The sequence below is a fragment of the Oncorhynchus gorbuscha genome, linkage group LG05 (genome assembly GCF_021184085.1).
Source record: "Oncorhynchus gorbuscha isolate QuinsamMale2020 ecotype Even-year linkage group LG05, OgorEven_v1.0, whole genome shotgun sequence".
In the NCBI taxonomy this organism is placed as follows: Eukaryota; Metazoa; Chordata; class Actinopteri; order Salmoniformes; family Salmonidae; genus Oncorhynchus; species Oncorhynchus gorbuscha.
In genome coordinates this window covers 54,179,447-54,201,885 of record NC_060177.1, presented here as the reverse complement: position 1 = coordinate 54,201,885, position 22,439 = coordinate 54,179,447, and the positions used below count along the sequence as shown (strand labels likewise).

The window sequence follows — 22,439 nt, the reverse complement described above, 5'->3', positions numbered from 1 at the left end:
CAAAAAAGTACAACGTTGACTGTTATAGTGTGTGTGTATGCATGCTAGGAGAGTAGGGTGTGCCTCCATCAGTGTACTACTAACTCTCAGGTTAGACTTTCTCTTTCATTCACACACACACACGGACTGTCTGGACGTCTTGCAGACACACACGGACTCCACTATCACAAACACCATCACTGTTTCGGTTGTACACAGCAATATGGCAAGAATATCGGCTAACTCCTTGCACTACCGTAAGCCTGCATGTGGTTGTACCCGAAGAGGCCGCGGTGGGAGTATTTGATGGCGGCAAACCTCTGTCGGATGTTCTGTCGGTGTCACAGGTGAAGACGGTCTTTTCTCGGTCTGGGTTCTGCTCCTGGTACATCTTCAGGATGAACTCCCTGGCTGCTTTAGGGTCATTCTGCGGCCCTGGAAATGAGCTTTAGTTCTGCTGTGTGGAGTCAGCCTCTATCTCTATGTCAGCTTGCAGTCTTGTCTGTAAAACGATGTTTGTGTTGTGAACGGCGAACACAAAACCCTACACACTGTCACCGCTCCGATTGTACACAACTATGTGCTAGAAATTTCTCCTTTTCCCCAAATAAATGTTTTTTGTTGTATTCGTTGAAAAAGTAGGGTACCTGAATGACTTTTCAAACTGCCACTGTTGAAGTAGCCCTATCCATCACATTTCAATCCGTTTGCAAGTTACTGAGTGATGTGCTTGAAAAGAGATTGTGGCCAAGTATTATTTTGGAACTCGGAGCACTGGGTTTAACTGCCTTGATATGTATATGTTACACACACTGTTATTTTACTGGTTTATATAGGATGGGGTTGGGACACACACATACACACGTTAAACTGTTCATCTGCTTATTGTGATAGTTATTCTGTACCAATACTCCCTCTCTTCCTAAATCACTAACTTATGTTTTTCTATACATTTCTGCAAGCTATGACTTTGCACGTGATCGAAAAAAGCATGCTATTTTTATACAGTACACGTCAATCTGCTGTAAAATGATTTCAATAGAGTATCATGTGTGTAATACAGGTAACTTCCAAAATAAAGGAAACACCAACATAGTGTCTTTAATAGGGCATCGGGCCACCCAAACAGCTTCAATGCGCCTTGGAATAGATTATACAAGTGTCTGGAACTCTATTGGAGGGATGTGAAACCATTCTTCCACAATAAATGTAATATTTTTGTTTTGTTGATGGTGGTGGACAATGCTTGGAATCTGGTGACTGAGACACCCTGGGGCGGAGGGTAGCATAGTGGTTAGAGCGTTGGACTAGTAACCGGAAGGTTGCAAGTTCAAATCCCCGAGCTGACAAGGTACAAATCTGTCGTTCTGCCCCTGAACAGGCTGTTTCACTGTTCCTAGGCCGTCAATGAAAATAAGAATTTGTTCTTAACTGACTTGCCTAAAAACAACAACAAAAGACCCCTCATGGGCAACTGGGCATTTTTATATTATGACCCAAAGCATGGTGGGATGTTATATGGTTAATTTACTCAGGAACCGCACCTTTGGAAGCACCTGACTTCAATATAATTTGTACCCTTCATTTACTCAAGTGTTTCCGTTATTTTGGGAGTTGTGTGTATAGATATCGCTCTCTATTTAAGACAGGTGGCACCTTAATTGGGGAGGACGAGCTCATAGTAAATGGCTGGAATGGAATACATTTCAATGGTATCAAACACATGGAAACCATGTGTTTGTTCTGTACCATTCCATGTGTTTAATACCAATCCATTCTAGCCATTGTTATGAGCCGTCCTCCCCTCAGCAGCCTCCTGTGATTTAAGATAATCTATTGAGGGGTTGTATCTCATCATTGCCGATTTTCATGTTTTTATACAGCAGGTATGCAATGCCATTAACGACGAAGAGTTATGCAATGGAGAGACATATTTCAAATAAATTGTCAGCTGCTACATTCATACTCAAATGTTTTAAAGGTTTGTTTTGGTTTGGGGTCACTAATTAATGTAACTAAATTATTTAATATGTTTTCGCCTTTGTCAGCAAGTGCTCTCATTGTGAGGCAGTATAAAATCACTGGTGCAGGTAAAGTTCTGCCATTTTTTTGAAAAATAAAGGGTCTATTTAATTTGTTTGGTATTTGTCTTCCTGTCATTATGGGATCTACAAAGACATACAATCTGCACATATTTCTCTCCATGTTCTGCTTGACACTTTTTAATCTGAGACGCACCAATAAAAATGGTACATTTGACTAACAATTTATTGAAATGTAACATTGTAGAAATGACTTGATGCACATATTAAGTAAGTAAATGGTCATAATCTATGAATGGAGAATTCTTTCATGATCAAAAATCGGTTGTTAGGAATACCTATTCATGTTTATGCACTTCGGGGTGAATCCTAACTCCCACTTCAAATTTGAATTTTCACTTAGTTTCCCATTGACAACAACTGAACATTTGAATCAAGTGGAAGTAAGGATTTGCGCCTAAATGAAGGTCTCTGGTAAATGTCTCTATAGTTCACTGGAATTATTCTGTTATTCCTCTCACAAACAAGGCACTTTAGACTGATTACTTGGCTAAAATATGCACATCTTCGCTGTTTAGATATGACTGAGTACATAAATACAGTATCTGTATGAAAACATCGCATTTTTGTGGCCAAGTGTTGCTCACATTTAAGCAAGTAAAAGACTGACAAGGACTGAATCCACAATTTCACTTGCACTCTCGCTGTCGTCACTACTGCTCAAGGAAAGACATCCTGAGGTGTGTTGTGCGTAATTGCTAGATACATCAGCTTAACACCGTTCATTTTTATATCAGTCAAAAGGTGCTATACTTTAACTCCTTCCTCTATGCTAACACCACAACAAATAAATTAAAGTCGTCCATTTCAAGGAAAAAAACATTTTTGGTTTAACAACCATACAATAAAAATCTATTTAATACATATGAGTAGAATTTTCATCATTTTGAAAAGTTATCTAGAGGAGCTTTTCTCTTGGTATAGATGCTCAACCTAAAAGGCACCCTGGTCAGAAAAACAGCACTACAAATCTGGCAGTCTGAGCATATTCGTCTAGCACATCAATCTGACCTTCCAACCTAACCATATACATCTACTCTCAGGTCTCCTAGCCAGATCCCAGATCTGTGTGTGCTTTAACCAACTCATGTCAACGATAGAGAAGTTGGCTGAAGCACATCATCTCGGACCAGTCTAGATGTCTCCTAACCTTGCAGGAGCCCTAGCTCTCCTCTAAACCAGGTTGAACTCCTTGAGATTGTGTCTGAGGATGGTGTCTTTGACAGCAACAAAGACAAAGCGGATGTTCTCTGTGTCGGTGGCACAGGTGAAGTGGGAGTAGACAGTCTTTTCTCGGTCTGGGTTCTGCTCCTGGTACATCTTCAGAATGAACTCCCTGGCTGCTTTAGGGTCATTCTGTGGCCCTGGAAACAAGAGCTTTAGTTGTGGCGTGTGTACCTAGAGGAGGTTCGATGAACTACACTTGTGATGCGTAACCTTGCCTGAGGCTTGAAAATGTGTTAGCTCCCAGAACGAATGCCTAGGCTTTAGCTCAGTGGGCTAACATGTTTTTGAGTCATGTGGCAGCCTGGGTTTGATACCAGGTTGGTCAAGTGCGTGTTAAGTAATGTGTTTACTTACTATACACATAAGAATAGCGGTCACACACAACACAAACACTACTAGAGCTTACCGGTGTATTCTGGGAAGTAGTTGACAAGGTGGGAGTGTGTGATCTTCTCCTCTAGGATGTCAGTTTTGTTGAGGAAAAGGATTACAGAAGAGCGCTGGAACCAGGGGTATGTGATGATGGTCTTGAAGAGGGCTTTGCTCTCTTCCATGCGGTTCTAGGGGAAGTTGATGCACGTACAGTAAGTGGATATGATGGTACATACTCATCGAATTTGTGAGATACATTTAACTTGTGCATTTTAATGTGAGGTACATTTGACTTAATAGCTTATTTTACTCATCAATTTTACACGACAGCATATTAGCTCAACGAATGTGGCCTTCAAGTGTATCAGGAAAAGGCCCGTGCCCGTGCTCTGACTGACGGGAGCTCACCTCATTGTCACACTCAGCCACCTGGTCGTACTCACTAAGCGCCACCAAGAAGATGATGGATGTGACGTTCTCAAAGCAGTGGATCCACTTTCTCCTCTCTGACCTCTGACCCCCCCACGTCCACCATCCTGTCACAACAAGCCAATGTTTGGAGTGCTGCTTATTGTATACCAATAGACAGACATATTTGTCGTTTACAAGCAAACTTCTCATTTGAGTGACGCGCGCGCATCCTCAACAAAAAAGCTCTGTCGCAGGAGAGCTAACGCTGAAGTTGGGATCTTGCTAAACGTGGAGTGATGACCATGAAAACATTCTCTATCCACTCCCATGTAAACACACCCCTTTCTGATTTGGAACTGCCCGCGCAACTTTTGATGACACAGACAGGAAATGGGTCTGTAGTGTTTCTCGTGTGTAGGACACTCAGTGGCGATTGGAGAACCAAAGTGTCCCTCACCTGAAGATGACGTTTTCCATGTCGAAGGGGTACTCGATGATGCCGGTTGTAGGTACTCGGACCCTCAGGATGTCCTGTTGGGTGGGCAGGTAGGAGGGCTCTGCGATCCTGTCCATGTCACTCAGATAACTGAACAACACATGAAGAAAACGTTTAAGGGAATGATGTGTGCTCGCCAAGAGAAAAGAACAATGATGCCACAACCAATGATACACACAATTTACATTGGTATACGCTGAAGAAAACCCAGCTAGAGTCCAAATATTGTCCATGTAATTAAACAGGGCTTGTTGGCAGCATATTCACATTCCAGTATGGATATTGATTTACTTCCTTCTAGGACATGCAGGGAAAACAGTGCAGCAGCACAGATTTAATCTTTAAGGGTCATTGAATGGCAGAGTACTGTGCACCTGTCTGGTCAAGGTTGTCACACGCACACAGAGTTGACCCACCTAAACGCCGCCACGCGCATCATCACTGACACACTACGATCTACCCGCTTTCCTGACTCCCTGTCCTGACAAACGTCACCCCCCCATACACCCAAGACTCGAAACTACCCACAAAATGATTGAAATAGTCTTCAATGCCCCACACCTGACGCTCCAATTTGTGAAGACGCACCCACTGATGACTTCAACACAAATCTCACCTGGACACAAGAGTGGGAGTCACTGGACCTGACAAATAAGCACCGCATCATGACCCACACACAACAGCCCCCTGGTCTCAACCTCCCCAGGAAGGAGTCGTCCACCCTCAATAGGTTAAAGACTGGCCACGGCCCATGCCTCGCCAAACCTCCACCGATAAGGAATAAAAGCTCCCTATGTGCCTGTGGGGTGGAGTTAAACCATGCACTACATCCTTGAAGCCTGTCCAATCCACAAACTTAGTGGAGGCCTATTAACCCTCAACACAACAGGACTGGAAGCAACAGCTTAACATTTTTTATGGCTTCGCAGTCTTATGTTAGAGTGTCTTTACTTTTTGGCGATAGACATGTCTTTGGCTAAGGCCAAGTTACCTGACCTGTGGTTTTCCTGATCATGACCAGTTCAAGAAAAACTCCTGGCCCTATGACCTAAGTCTACTCACTATTTGGCAGAGTCAGAAAGCTGGTACTCCCTGCGACGGTCGTAGCACTCCTGCACTCCACTGTCCATCCACAGGCTCCTGATGGCGTCCACATGACCTCTCTCCAGATCATTCACCATGTCCACCTCCACCTCACTCAACATGCTGGCATAGCCCTGGGAGGGAGGGAGCAAAACAAGATGGTTGGGGTGTGTTCCTTGGGGCACGCAATGGAAAATGCTTTAAAACACTTCACAAAGGAAAACAAAAGTCTTTGGCTCCGTGATCAGCCAGTACTGTTGCTGCGATTCTTGCCTTATTCTGGGCCTCAGAGTAGGGGATGTTGAGGGTCTCCATGGCGCGGATCATGGACTGCATGGCAGTGAAGATGTTCTGGTACACCAGCTTGGTGAAGCCGCGCTTGTCCTCCTCTGAGTAGCCGGCCCCATGGATGATTCTCATCTGTTTAATGAAGGTGCTCTTCCCACTCTCCCCAGTACCTGACAGAAAGGAGGGAGGAAAGAAACACGGTTGATCACAATACAGCCCCTTACATGTGGTGTTCCCCAAGGCACTCTATTTGGCCCAGTCTTACTCCTTGCCCTCATCAATGATGCTGCATAAAAGACTGCCGACCCTGTGTGCAAATATGTCAGTGACATGAATAGACTTGAAACAAGCAAGCTGCAGCAACCATCAACAATGCAGAAGCAACTAGATACGCTCAGCACCTGGTCCACCAACAGCGACATATCAAAAGCCAAAGCACTCCATCTCATTATCCAACAGGACCTGCACTAGAGCAGTGCAGAGCACGTGGTCTAGTGGTAAAGCTCCTGGCTCTAGATACAGTGTATCTCTCCCCACCGGAGACAGGGGTTTGATCTCCCTGTCCCCCCTTCCCAATGGCCCGTCTCCCTTTCTCATTCATCATAACTGTCTCAATAAAGTCTACAAAACATATAAGAATTCCAGGTCCGCTGAAGTCACAGGTAAAAACTCAACGTGGTCTGCAGTGAGTTGCCAGTAAATGCTACTACTGCTGCAGAGGGAATGAGTAGGGCCCAGGGAAGAGGAGAGGGCCAGTAGAGTAGGGCCCAGGGAAGAGGAGAGGGCCAGGAGAGTAGGGCCCAGGGAAGAGGAGAGGGCCAGGAGAGTAGGGCCCAGGGAAGAGGAGAGGGCCAGGAGAGTAGGGCCCAGGGAAGAGGAGAGGGCCAGGAGAGTAGGGCCCAGGGAAGAGGAGAGGGCCAGGAGAGCAATGCGTGTCCAGCAGATAGAACAGCAGAGCCTGTGACTGTGTAACCCCACCTCCGCTGCTCTATGAATCATCCGCGGTTAACTCTATCACAAACAACCACACCAGGATGTAAACACACACTGAAAAAACCATCCATCCACCCTGCTACTGTAAGAACAATGAGCAGTGTGTGTGTCTAGTTGACAAGGAGACCTTAGAGCCAGGGCCTCTGTCCTTTGTATGTATCCCAGCAGCAGTGCTCTAGCAGCACGGCAGCCTTCACTCCCAGCTGTGTTTTTGTTTCTGTGCCTCTGAAAATATTAATCTGGACACATTATATCAGCACTATGGCAGGATTAGGTTGAGCCTCATCCCCCAATCACAGCACTGATACACACACACACACACATTATCTAATGAGTCGGGCAACAGCAACACATATTAAGTGAACTGCTTCAAGGCCATAAATGATTGACAGATTCATTGATGAATAGAATAGTGAGCTTGATCAAAAATATATTATGTGAAGACACTCATAGACCCAAAACAGGGAAGAGCTTACATTGAAGAGCTGTAACGGAGCATGTATTAAACTCTTGTTGCCACCAGATTGTTAGCTTCTCTTGAAGAGGAATTGACCTGGATAGGCCGAGGTGAAAAAGAGACAAAAAAAGGAAAGAGAGGCGAGAAAGGGGGATGGGGAGAGGAGAGAAGCTTGTTCTTGAGAAGTGTGCTGTTTAAAGAGGGGGCCAGCTGGTTAACAGTCTTCTCTCGTTCTGTAAACTGTTTTGCGTCATTTCTGAGAGGAAGTCAAAGACGGGCTCATTCCTGACCACCATTTAGTCACAGTTCCTGGAGCCCCTCAGGATTTAAACATGTCAGCATAGGAATAAATGCTGCCAACAACACACCAGACACCAACAGATTCAGAACAAACGTTCCTCTGTTGCTGGGTCTCCTCTGTCTCTAGCCGCTTGTGAATCCAACGCACCTCACTCAAACACACACCCACCTTCCAGCCAAACATTAAGCCACTCTTGGAGGACAATGGAAGTGGTCTTCAAAAATGCTTCTTGCAGTGTTTGTACCTGTGAGAGTTGAGATGGAGGGTTTCCAAGAGACTAAAAACAAATAAGTAAGTTGTTGCTAAGGAAACTGTATTTGCAGACATCTGTACATAGGCTTTGACAAATTTGAATGAATTTGACTTTCAAAAGTTATTTAGTCAATATGCTAATGAGAACAACATGAAAATATGTCCTCAATAAGCTGCCAGATCCATCCATCAATCAGACATAATGGGCAGGGTCTTGTGCCTGACCATGACCAATCAAAGAGGTCACAGGCACTTGTGAATATTAAGTTGACCAATCAAAAGGGAGAGTTAGCATGTACAACTGTCTAAAGCAGTCAGAGGAGGAGCTGGTATTTGCACTTACCCTCATGATCTATTAAACCATAGAGATACAATATCAATGTTCCATTGAATTACATTTTGAACACTGTACTGGAGAGGGTTGATCCATCCTTTTGCCATTGACATTAGAAAGTTACGTCAGTTTTCCAAATCAATACAATGAGTTATATTAATATACCAACTTAATTCCATCCATTAGGACCTTCACACAGAGAACAGAACATGATTTAGCTATAGGCCTATACACCTATTTTATGCTTACAGTAATTATGCATTCGTTCAGACCCCTACTTTTAAAAATATAATATAACACAAAGCCCACCACCCATCATTGAAGAACTTTATGATTTCCAGTTGAATACGTTTTTATTCTAGTGTACATTTGCTCTCCCCGTCCTTACCACAAAACTCCCCTAGTTCCCCTCAAGACAGTTACACTTATACCAAGCAAAATATAAACGCAACATGTAAAAGTCTTGGTCCCATGTTTCATGAGCTGAGATAACAGATCCCAGAAATGTTCCACTTGCACAAAAAACATATTTCTGTCAAATGTTGTGCAGAAATTTGTTTACATCCCTTTTAGTGAGCATTTATTCTCTGTAAAGATAATCCATCCACCTGACAGGTGTGGCATATCAATAAGCTGATTAAACAGCATGATCATTACAGATGTGCACCTTGTGCTGGGGACAATAAAAGACCACAAAAAATGTACAGTTTGTCTCACAACATAATTCCACAGATATCTCAAGTTGAGGGAGTGTGCAATTGCCATGCTGGCTGCAGGAATGTCCACCAGAGCTGTTGCAAGACAATTCAATGTTAATTTCTCTACCATAAGTCAGAAACCATCTCAGGGAAGCTCATTTGCGTGCTCGTCGTCCTCACCAGGGTCTTGACCTGACTGCAGTCTGGCATCGTAACCGACTTTACTGGCCAAATGCTCACCTTCAATGACCACTGGGACGCTGGAGAGGTGTGCTCTTCGTGGATTTCAACTGTACCGGACAGATAGCAGACACGGTGTATGGTGTCGTGTGGGCGAGTGGTTCGCTGATGTCAACGTTGTGAACAGGTTTCCTCATGGAGGCAATGCGGTCATGGTAAGGTCATGCATAAGCTACAGACAACGAACACAATTGCATTTTAGCGATGGCAATTTGAATGCACAGAGATACCGTGACACAGAGATCCTGAGGTCCATTGTCGTGCCATTCATCGGCCGCCATCACCTCATGTTTTAAAAATGTCCCAGTTCTTCCATGGCCTGTATACTCACCAGACATGAGCATGTTTCGGATGCCCTGGATTGATGTATTCGACAGTGTGTTCCAGTTCCCGCCAATATCCAGCAACAACATTCCACAGGCCACAATCAACAGCCTGATCTACCTTTATGCAAAGGAGATGCTGTCGTGTCGTGCTGCATGAGGCAAATTGTGGTCACACCAGATACTAACTGGTGTTCTGATCCGCAACCTACCTTTTTTTAAAGGTATCTGTGACCAACAGGTGCATGGTTGTATTCTCAATCATGTGAAATACTTAGATTAGGGCCTAATTTATTTATTTAAATTGACTGATTTCCTTATATGAACTGTAAATCTTAGAAATTGTAGCATGTTGCGTTTATATTTTTGTTCAGTATACATGCAGCATCCCATCCATGCAGAAAACCCTTGATTTGACCATTCCTATTGGCCATTGACTTCAAACATATATAGTAGATGATTGTTGATGATGAATTATACTGGAAACTGTTCACTCTCAATGGTTCCTGATCTTGAGAAAACAAATTAACACCAGGAAGATAAAGTTGGTAATTATTTGGCTACCCAGCATCACTAAAGGGCAAAGTGTGTAAACTGATCCTTGTATTTAAAGAACAACTAACAATGTTGGACCTGCAGTTAAAAAGGGCTAGCCTGACTACCCATCCACAAATGCCACACCCACTAGCCTTTCTTATGGGGTGATTGCTAGAGCAGAGGAATCAAATTAAGAATGAGTCGTCAGGCTAATAAATGGGCTGCATAAGAACCTACATTTGTGCGTGTGAACGATCTTGCGTGCGTGTGTTACTGTAATGGCCAATCTGTTGGGCAAAGAGAAGTGTGTGTGTGGTGTGAGGGTGATGCTCTGTAGACTGTCAGAGGTTCTGTCTGTGGTTGTTTGGACATGTTTATCGGCTCTCTCAGCTCCTCTCTGCAGACCCCATCACACACTCTCGCTGCTCGCATTCCTCTCCGAGTCCTACTGCAAGAACACCACGTCCTCACACACTACCAGCCTGAGCTGGTTCAACAAATATGTTGTATGAATGTACAGTGCATTCAGAAAGTATTCAGACCCCTTCCCTTTTTCCACATTTTGTTTCGTCAGAGCTTCATTCTAAAATGGATTCAATTCATTGTTTTCCTCAACAATCTACACACAATACTCCATAATGACAAAGTGAAAACAGGTTTTAAAAAATAAGAAAAACCTTATTTACAGACTTTGCTATGAGACTTGACATTGAGCTCAGGTGCATCTCGTTTTCATTGATCATCCTTGAGATGTTTTTGCAACTTTATTGGAGTCCACCTGTGGTAAATTCATTTAATTGGACAGGGATTGGAAAGGTAGACACCTGTCTGTATAAGGTCCCATAGTTGACAGTGCATGTCAGAGCAAAAGCAAGCCATGAGGTCCAATGAATTGTCTGTAAAGCTCAGAGACAGGAGTGTGTTGAGGAACAGATCTGGGGAAGGGGACCAAAACATTTCTGCAGCATTGATGGTCCCCAAGAACACAGTGGCCTCCATCATTCTTAAATTAAAGACATTTGGAACCACCAAGACTCTTCCTAGAGCTGGCCGCCCAGCCAAACTGAGCAATCGGGGGAGGAGGGCTTTGGTCATCTCCAGAGTTCCTCTGTGGAGATGGCAGTACCTTCCAGAAGGAAAACCATCCCTGCAGCACTCCACCAATCGGGCCGTTATGGTAGAGTGGCCAGACGGAAGCCACTCCTCAGTAAAAGGCACATGACAGACAACTTTAAGTTTGCCAAAAGGCACCTAAAGGACTCTGACCATAAGAAACAAGATTCTCTGATCTGATGAATCCAAGATTGAACTCATTAGCCTGAATACCAAGCATCACGTCTGGAGGAAACCTGGCACCATCTCTATGGTGAATAATGGAGGTTTGTTAGCAGTGTCCAAACCTGGCACCATCTCCTTCACCAAAATCCAGACAGCTTATGTTCTGAAAGAGCTGAAAAATCACAAACTGTTATATACCTATATGCATCCTGCCCTGCCTTTTTAAAATCTCCGAAAGCCAAGTTAACAAACAGATCACCGAACACTTCGATTCCCAACGTACCTTCTCCACTATGCAATTTGGTTTCCGAGCTGGTCATGGGTGTACCTCAGTCACACTCAAGGTCGATAAAAGACAGTACTGTGCAGCCGTCTTCATTGACCTGGCCAAGGCTTTCGACTCTGTCAATCACTGCATTCTTATCGGCAGACTCAAAAGCCTTGGCTTCTTAAATGACTGCCTCGCTTGGTTCACCAACTACTTCTCAGATAGAGTGTTAATGCTAAATTGTAATTATGTTTCCTCTATGGCGTACAGTGGGGCAAAAAAGTATTTAGTCAGCCACCAATTGTGCAAGTTCTCCCACTTAAAAAGATGAGAGAGGCCTGTAATTTCCATCATAGGTACACTTCAACTATGACAGACAAAATGAGAGAAAAAAAATCCAGAAAATCACATTGTAGGACTTTTAATGAATTTATTTGCAAATTATGGTGGAAAATAAGTATTTGAACATGCTAATATCGGTTCCAGGATTTGTGCCACAAATGCTAAAACATTAGCATTTGGAACCCACACCAGGGAAACTAAACCAAAGCATAGATTTCTGGCCTACCTTGTCCATAGGCTGCTTATAGGGTAAGGAAACAAACATGTAATTTTGTAATTTGAACTATCCCTTTAACATCCTGTGTTTAGAAGTTGACATGTCAGGTTATAGTTCAAAGAATTATGAAAATATATACAAAGGTAAATGATCATTTCTACAGTATCTATCTGGTTTAAGTTAAACTTTTAGTAGTTTGTTTGAACCAAAACCAAAAACGTTCTAAAAGAGATTCAGCCTATTATTTTCTTACTACGGCGACCATGACGGATTGAATTGGATTTCAGCCCTCATCTGGAGCGCACGGTCATATGTTATGCACCATTGGTTTACACAGTGATGTAATAGTGAAATAGGGTTATTACCATACCAGTAGTACCACTGTGGTTACCACCACCAGTCAGTCCGCTTCCCTGTCTATCTGTCTGCCCAGCTGGCCCCTCCCCTGCTCAGAGGAGCATTCATCTGTCGGCATTACTGGCATTAGCTATAACCATAACCACCCAGCTTGCCCCCCTGACCACAGAAACAGACACACAAACCTCCACTTCCTCATTTGTGGGAGCTAAGGTGTGAGGACAGTAGCCTACACAAAACCCTGCTGCAGAATCTGTATAGTCTCTTACTGAAGTGTGAGGAGGCAGATGCTGGTGTAAAAACAGAGGTGGATCCATTGAACCACACTCACGTGAAAAGTAAGTTCCCTTGTTTGCGGTGATGACTGATGCCCTCTGTTCACCAATGCTAACAAGCAATAGTTCAAAGTGTTACACAATACACATGGTGATCATATGTAGGTCTGGCCCAGACACCCTGCAGTGTCAACCTTTTCATCATGCGCTGAATGTCTCCCATGAGTTTACTGTGGGCAGTCACTGGTCTAATGACACCTTCAGGGACATATAGTGGCTCACACACTTCACTGCTTCTCAAATACAACACTGGACAGAAGAGCACCATCTAAGGTGTTTCCTTATAACACAACTAGGCCGATGTTGGTCTGCTTTATGGCAAACAAAGATATTCAAGTTGTAGACATGTCTGTGATACATTCTGATGTAATTCTTAAAATAAGATATGGCTTTTATAAAGGTTTTGTGGTGTTTAACAGGTGAAGATCTATCGGAAACACAAGATATCCAGTGTTTATGACATTTAAATAAAAGTTGTTATATGAGAATGTGCGTTTACAAGCCCTTCTTTTTTCACTCTAGACTTTCGGGTGTGTGATTAGAGCACACTTTCCAGGAGCGTTGATCAGGCAAAACTGAAATGATACTCTCAGCTGTATTTGCATGACTTTGCATGAGAAAATAACCGTGGTACACCAGCTACCTGCGGCTACAAACACATCGGTGAGCCAACGCCCCAAGGCAAGGCACCAACATTTCGTAATTGAAAGCTTCGCAGTTAATTATTATTAGTTGTTAGCAAAGTAAGCTATTCTATTTGTTGACAATGAAAGTGAAACCATCACATTTTTTTCACCAATACAATTTAATTCACCTCGACTGGGTGCAAAGTAGCCCAATAATGTACGGTTAAGGAGCAGGAACCCTAACTCTAACTCTATAAAGGTGTGTAGTAATTTAACCTTTTGTTTTTTGAAAATTATTTCTCGTCGATATGAAAGTTCAGTACCAAATGTTTCCAAAACCGTATTGCAAGTGAGGCGTATTGACAGAGCTTCGGTGCATTTGCACGGATGGCAGACAGGTTCGTAAACACAACGGTATATTAACATTGCTGTCTGTGAATGGGCTAGTTGCAAAGGCGCCTTCTATCTGAGCAGCACAACTGTTTAGTCAGCCTTGGCAATATTTTTTTTTAAAGTTATGCTTAATAGCCTAGAAAAAAGTGTGAGTGCCTAGGCTATGTTGAGAAGTTGTGCAGTGCTGACATTATAGAACAATGTGGAACAACTGTGCCAAGCTCAGTGAACAGTGCCAGAGCGCACCACAACCACATCCGGTGAGGGAGGGTGAAGTCTGGGTGAAGGAAATGAAATTAAAAGGAGATAAAAAAAGGAATGTGCTCCCATGTCTGCACAGCATGGACACATTATAGGCCTATTACTTAATATATTAAATGTGTTATAGTCTAACATCACTGTGATAGCCTAGCCTACTGATCCTTTCCTCACCTGACTTGACACCTATGGCCAGGTGTGGTCCACGTTTTGCCTAGTAGCCAATTTCAAAACTTGGTTGTACATCAGCAGTTTTCCTCTTGTTATATCTCATTCACTGACTGTCACTCAATTAGCCCATGTCAGTAATGTTGGGGGGATAAATGAGTCTATTTAGTCTAACTAAACCAGCTATCTAAACTTGTAGTTAACATGAATTACTGACTGGGCACACAGGGCACCTGCTCAGGGGCCCAGATCTCCAGGGGACCCACACTTAACATGTCATAAATGTCATAAATCATAGTAACATGTGTAGAATTGCAAGACATCTGCTCTAAAACTGCAACAATAAAAGCATTATGTCAAGCAAACTTATTTGTTCACCATTTGCTAATAAAATACCTTCTCCTCTGTATATATTAAATTATAGTTTTTAATTCAGATGCTGAGTTAGTGTGAGTTAATGTGTAGCAGCTATAGCTAATAGGCTATGTGTTTGTAGATCGACTGAGGTGAATGAAGCTGCAGCAACCAATATGATTGATAATGGCTGGGGTCATATAGAAATTAAGTAAATGAGCTTAAACTTTCTTCAAATGTAATGGACCCTGGCTACAGCCGTGGCTATACACTAAGCAGTGTGATTGACAGATGTGATAGCTCTCACCTAATAGCAGCAGTTTGAGTTCCCTGCGCGAGTCTTTCTTGTCCCGCCGCAGCTGCCTGTCAATCTCCTGATTGATTCTCTGATTCTCCTTCTCCTCGGCCGACATACAACATCCAGCCATCATTGACGCAGTCACTGTCCAATGTCCCCTCTGTTTGCACTTACAGCACTGGAGAAGATGGAGCAGTAGACACGGGAGTCCCAATGAAAGGCCAACCTGTCTGTCCAATTAGTTCCTCCCGGTCGGAATGCGCATAGCAAATAAATTGTTATTTTCGTTTTCCCGTTTGATCTTTCTGTCTGAAGTTCCCGGAATCGTCTCCTTCCCAGTTGTCGGTATAGGAATATACTAACCTCCTGCTCTACAGGTAACAGCTACAAGCTGTGGGTGAACATTAGACTGGCAGTGCGCATATGTTTCCTGGCGCTTGGTCACATCCTGAACTTTATCCAAGGCAGTAGAAGGACACATCTCCACCGGGGCGGGGACGGGCGCGCCTACAGTAGATGCCCGAATATGATATAGTTACTTACAAGGAGCCTGCAGGAAGCAGGGCCGGTTCTAGCCTTTGAGGGCCCTAAGCAAAGTTTGGTTGGGGGCCCCCCACCTTGCACAAAATATTTTATCAGCTCCCTTGTTGATGGTGGAGAGGAAAGTTCATTTCCTGCAATTCTACACATTTTGCCATGGGGCGTAGAGAAAATGTGGCAGTTTTAAAGCACCTTTTCAGCATTTCTACCAAATTTGCCATGAGTCAGAGGGAAACATTTAGCAGTTTTACAGCAAATTTCCTGCAATTCTAGTCATTTTGGAATTACTTATGCCTTATCGATATTGTATCTGAGTTAGAATGACTAACAAAATGGCTAGAAATGGGGCTCCCTGGAGGTCAGGCTCTGTGAGCTGGTAGGTATTCGGGGAGGATTACTATAAATTTAGATAGCTGGCTAGATTAACTAACAATGTAAAAATTGGTAGATGACATGGCTAATTAAGTGACTGTCAGTGACTGACATAACAAAATAAAAACTGCTGATGAAATGACACCTGGTGTATTCTACTATTCTATCACTCAATAGTAAGTTGAGACTCCGACTCCAGTTGCTAAAATATATACACTACCGGTCAAAAGTTTTAGAACACCTACCGAGTCAAGAGTTTTCTATATTTTTACTATTTTCTACATTGTAGAATAATAGTGAAGATATCAAAACTATGAAAGAACACATATGGAATAATGTAGTAACCAAAAAAGTGTTAAGCAAATCAAAATATATTTTATATTTGAGATTTTTCAAAGTAACCACCATTTGCCTTGATGACAGCTTTGCATACTCTTGGCATTCTCTTAACCAGCTTCACCTGGAATGCTTTTCCAACAGTCTTGATGGAGTTCCCACATATGCTGAGCACTTGTTGGCTGCTTTTCCTTCACTCTGTGGTCCGACTCATCTCAAACCATCTCAATTGGGTTGAGGTCGGGTGATTGTGGAGGCCAGGTCATCTGATGCAGCACTCCATCACTCTCCTTCTTGGTCAAATTACCTTTACACAGCCTGGAAGTGTGCTTCGGGTCATTGTCCTGTTGAAAAATAAATGATAGCCAGATGTGATGCAAACCAGATGGGATGGCGTATCGCTGCAGAATGCTATGGTAGCCATGCTGGTTAAGTGTGCCTTGAATTCTAAATAAATCACAGACAGTGACACCAGCAAAGCACCCCACACAATCACACCTCCTCCTACATGCTTCACGTGGGAACCACACATGCGGAGATCCTCCGTTCACTTACTCTATGTCTGACAAAGACCTGGCGGTTGGAACCAAAAATCGCAGACAAAAGGACAGATTTCCACCGGTCTAATATCCATTTCTTGTGTTTCTTGGCCAAGCAAGTCTCTTCTTATTATTTATGTCCTTTAGTAGTGGTTTATTTGCAGCAATTCGACCATGAAGGCCTGATTCACGTAGTCTCCTCTGAACAGTTGAGATGTGTCTGTTACTTGAACTCTGTGAAGCATTTATTTGGGCTGCAATTTGAGTGCAGTTAATCGCCGATTTCGGAGGCTGGTAACTCCAATGGCTTATCCTCCACAACAGAAGTATCTTTGGGTCTTCCATTCCTGTGGCGATCCTCATCAGAGCTAGTTTCATCATAGCGCTTGATGTTTTTTTGCGACTGCAAAAGAAACTTTCAAAGTTCTTGACATTTTCCAGATTGACTGACCTTCATATCTTAAAATAATAATGGGCTGTCATTTCTCTTTGCTTAATTGAGCTGTTCTTTCCATAATATGGACTTGGTATTTTACCAAATAGGGCTATATTCTATATAGCAACACAACGATTGTCTCAAACGCATGAAGGAAAGAAATTCCACAAATTAACTTTAGCAAGGCACATCTGTTAATTGAAATGCATTCCAGGTGACTACCTCATGAAGCTGATTGAGTGAATGCCTAGAGTGTGCAAAGCTGTCATCAAGGCAAAGCGTGGCTTTTTTGGAGAATCTCAAATATAACATTTTGGTTACTACATGATTCCATGTGTTATTTCATAGTTTTGATGTCTTCACTATTATTCTACAATGTAGAAAATAGTACAAATAATGAAAACGCTTGAATGAGTAGGTGTGTTCAAACGTTTGACTGGTACTGCATATCTTTTTTTATTGTTCAGGGGCCCCCGAGCAGTCGGGGGGGTTATGTCACTTATGCCTGGAACCAGCCCTGGCAGGAAGCACTGTAATGTAACAATATTTGACCTGGCCAATTGGAAATCTAGGACCACATGACAAAAGGATAACAGGAACACTTACATCAAGACTCCCAATTTACAGTCTTCCTGGTTTAGAAATAAGATTAGTTGAATTCTTTGTTTGGGCTAATCATATTAAGTCTAACATTTCAATCAAATGTAACATAAATATGAATCCTCTTGAACTCCTCTGCAGGGTTTACCTGTCTGTCGCAACTATGCCAGTCACCTCACAAGGTAAATATCCGGCAAGTGACTCCAGGATAGGGGTTCTTTATGGTATCTTTATCTCTATGTATGTGTGTGTTGCAAATTTATTGTAGGAAAATACTTTGCTGTACTCACTTTATTTGTCTTCCCTGGGAAATGTTCTAGCTGGCTTCCTATCCTTCTGGTCTGTGTGAATACTGAAACATGTTCACAGAGGAGTCTCATTCAGAGAGAGGTAACATATGATGAAGTGTTCCTTAATTAAATGAGAGCAGGAGGCCCAGCTCCCACAATAAGACAACATGTACAAGTTAACTTCTTCTATCACTTGTATGTAGTTCATAAACAAATCCGTACATTCTGATGATTGGCCATCAATAGCTTTTATTAATGTACCATCCATTAATATATCCATTCAAACAAATTTGGGTTCCTAGCATATTGTGATAGTGGTGCACATTCTTTTTTTTGGCAAGTGCCACATTTGGTCCGCGACCTGCATTCTAACCCATCACCCACCCCGATAATCAAGTGCCCACATGTTCCATCCCATAGCCCCCTACCCCTTCAGTATTATAGATCTGAACGCGAGGTCGTGTTTATTATGTGTAACCGGATTCAGTGTACTAGCTTAGCATATAGCGCTGCCTCCCAGAACTTGCCTCGGACTGTTCTTGAACCATGGTCCTTTACCTTGCCTACACACGTGACCGCCCGCTTGACAACGTGCGAACCATTTGAGCTTATACGAAAAGGTACCAGTTGGTCAGCTCCATTAGCCGAGGAATTAATTTACAATACGTTCTTAACTCCATTGAATAGGCACCAAACGTAAAACATCAACTGCAACCTGGCTTTTTCCAATAAGAAAAACTAGAATTTTCTTGTTCCGTTGTTAAAAAAAAACGTTTTTGTTGCATGCATAATGAACACGACCCAGAATAAATTCAAGCATGTAGGGACTAGGGGGTGGTTCGAATGTAGAGGTGGTTTTCGTGGACCCTCGACAGCAAAAAGACACTGGAAGGTGTCTTTGAGAGGCGTATGGATTGTTCTCCTGGTCACAGCTCAGTCTTAAATGTTAACATAAGAAACCTCAGGGGTTGCAGCATTACGTTAAATGGCCAATGAACAATTAGCCCCAACAGAACCCGCAGTCCCAGTGTGGGGATGACAAGGGCAAATGGGGAAACTGCAGAGTGCTGTCTCCAAGGCCCTGTTTGAATAAATAAAATAGCTAACAAATGTAGTCAAATAAAGAAAGGAGTCGGATAATGCGTGATGTGGTCATTCCTACATGACAAGTGCTCTTTTCCTGAAGCCAGTATTTTGATTTAAACCAATGGAATTAGCCAGGTAATTTCAGTCTGCATTTTTTTTTTTACACGAAAGTCAATTAGCAAAAGCGATTGCAGCTTCTGGCATATCGTTTCGTTAGATCATATTGATTGTAGTTCTGAAACTGCAATTCATTTGTTGTTGAGAAATGAACTGGCAAAAACATATACATTCTCATTTTAAAAACAAACAAACGTAAATATTTTTCCCCCAAACGAATTAGCCATACATTAGACATACAATACAATTACATAGATACATTTTTTCAATACCACACATTCAATCTGCCAAAAATAATGATTACAAAGACAACATGCATGCTGCCATATATATATATATATATATATGAGAGAGAGATGTATGTAAAATGATTATAGCATTCATAATTGCACTATACCTCAATAAAATGTCAATTACAGGGTTATGTTTAGGGAATTGTTACAAAAAATGTACATACTCAGAGAAATAACTGGGAGTCAGAGCCACTGCCCCTTTTAAAGTGGGAAACAGCTAATCATCTCCACTGCTAACAAACCAAAACAGTCGGACAGCTGGGCTGTGATTGGACAATCAAAAGGACAGAGCTGCATTGTGATTTCTCAGTCTATGTGAGACACTGGCACTGTGATTGGCTGCCACAGCTGCCTTTCAGCTCAGTCCAGGCAGTGAGAGAAGACTAGCGGCCCCTCTACGAAAGAAGAGCCCTTGACAAAAGCGGATTCTCACAACTGAATCTGTGTTACCCATCACTAATAGAGCAATTTCCTCCATCCCCCTGGTCCCCGCCTCCGTTTGGTCAAAATAAAATAATTTCATACTGTGCAAGGTGAACCAAACCCAAGACTTGGATAAAAAGGCCTATGGAATACAACCGACCACATAATCACAACTGGTCACAACTGGTCACCAGAGGACTTCAGCTTCTACTGTCAATAGTATTATAATTTCCATACAATGACCACAAAACGATTGGCCACTCAATTTGGCATTAACAACACAACAACTCTATGAACTCCAGTGAATGTGTGTTTTGTCAGGCTTGGCATACTGACTCAAACGAGTGGTTTTGGCATTCAACAATGAATACGAGATGGGGGAGGAGTGCGTAACCAAAAACGGGAAACTCTTTAAAATGGTTACGTGTGCATTGGCAACTCTTGGTGCCTTCAAAAGGCTGGTGTCCCGTCCTGCTTCCAATACACTTTCTAGTTGACTGTGCAAAGGGGAGCGTCGAGTTAACCTTACTGTACTTCCTTTTGGCATCGGAAATAAACAGGACCTTAAAAAAGTCTGCGTGGCACAGCGCGCGACATCAACACTGTCTCATCAATAACCTTTTCCTGACCCCGGGGCCTGTGATGGACAATGAGTATCATGGTGCTCACTCCACAACCTAGTTACACGGATAACCTCCTGCCCTGCTGTGTGGCTCAAACGACTCCCACGTCAAACGCTACCAAATCATTTGATGCAATAACGAAAAACAAAAACAGTATCAACCCTTTTCACCCTTTCTGAGGAAAATAAGTGTGAGGCAGAAGAATGGACGCCACAGACCGGCGGTGGAATGGACCGACTGGGTCAAATCAGAAACACAGAAGGCAGGAGCACCTTGGAATCAAGATCAGAGGCGGACGAAACCCAGCTGTCACTTTGCGTGTCTTGAAAATAAATTAGCCTAAAACAATTGGAGGAACGGTGCTGTACATATCCAACAACGACATTTAAACCCCCCAAAATCCCCTCAATAATGTTTTTCTTTTAAATAGACAAAAGAAAGGAAGGGTCAACAATGGCAATAAATTAGCATTACGCAACCATTAGATGTTTGTTTTGGCAGTCAGTTTGACATTCAGTCAGTCAATGTTGGAGAAGGGCCTCGGCCCCAGTCATGCTCCGCTCATGCCGAAGAAGTCCCTTCTAGGATTCTAACTCTATGGCTTTCACACCAGGTTATACTCCTTCAGGTTGAGTTGCAGGATGGTGTCTTTGACTGCGGCGAACACAAAGCGGATGTTCTCGGTGTCCGTGGCGCAGGTGAAGTGGGAGTAGATGATCTTGTCGCTGTCTGGGTTCAGGTCCACAAACATCTTCAGGATGAACTCGCGGCCCGCCTGGGCGTCTCTCTGGGGACCTATGTTAGAGACAAACACATATTACAAGCTTTGTTATAACACATTATAAAGGCTCATTCGTGCTTTTAACAAGTCATAAAGCATAGAGGTTTTAGGGAACTTTATTTTTCCTGAGGGAATTCAATTTGTGGTCGGGCCCCTGACTCCAAATAGCAAACGGGTGCGGCCCCTCACCGTCATACTCCGGGAAGTAGTCAACCAGGTGGGAGTAATTGATCTTCTCCTCCAGCAGATCCTTCTTGTTGAGGAAGAGGATGACAGAGGAGTTCTGGAACCAGGGATATGTGATGATGGTCCTAAACAAGGCTTTGCTCTCCTCCATTCGGTTCTGAGGAAGAGACGAAAACAGTTTGTCAAGTCCAGCTGCTATCATTGAAGGGATAGTTCAGTTCAGCTATACTATCCCGTTAAGTACAGGTTTAAATCAACTTTGTACAGCCCAAGAGAGAGAGAGAGAGAAAGAGAAAGCAGTGGAGAGGGTCAAGAGCTTCAACTTCCTCTGTGTCCACACCACGGAGGACTTAACATGGCCCTCTCACACCAGCACAGTCGTGAAGAAAGCACGGCAGTGCCTCTTCTCCCTCAGGAGGTTTGAAACAATTCCGCGTGGTCTCTCAGATCCTTAGGAACTTTTGCACCTGTACCATCAAGAGCATGGCAATTGCACCAACCTCGACCGGAAGGCCCTACATAGGATGGTGTGGACGTCCAAGCGCAACACTGGGGATCAGCTCCCAGCCGTCCAGGACGTACATGCCGGGCGATGTCTAAGAAAGGGCCGAAAAATTGCAAAAGATTCCAGCTACAGGAGACATGGACTATTCTCCAGGCTCCCGTCTTGCAGGCGGTACCGGTGCATCAAGGCTCAGACCAACAGACTCCTAAACAGCTTCCATCCCCTGTTAAAATGGCTAACAACTACACTTGATCTTAGCCAAAAGCCAGGGAAGTTTAACAACTACTGCTCCCCTTAAACCTACGCTTCTGATAAAATGATTATT

General features: G+C 43.2%; 1 protein-coding gene and 1 pseudogene across 2 annotated transcripts in view; both read right to left on the bottom strand.

Annotated features, from left to right (window-relative positions):
* Window positions 1-2,185: 2,185 nt before the first annotated feature.
* LOC124036064 lies at window positions 2,186-15,470 on the bottom strand (annotated as a pseudogene).
* Window positions 15,471-20,792: 5,322 nt separating this feature from the next.
* The window catches only part of LOC124036062 (guanine nucleotide-binding protein G(q) subunit alpha), a 43,702-nt gene continuing 42,055 nt past the window's right edge, over window positions 20,793-22,439 (bottom strand). For both annotated transcript variants that reach the window (XM_046350183.1, XM_046350184.1), the window contains exons 6-7: window positions 21,613-21,766; window positions 20,793-21,437 (exon numbers count right to left, since the gene is read on the bottom strand). In XM_046350183.1, the coding sequence (XP_046206139.1) occupies window positions 21,247-21,437; window positions 21,613-21,766 (345 nt within the window). In that variant the 3' untranslated portion in view covers window positions 20,793-21,246. The remainder of the gene's footprint in view (window positions 21,438-21,612; window positions 21,767-22,439) is intronic.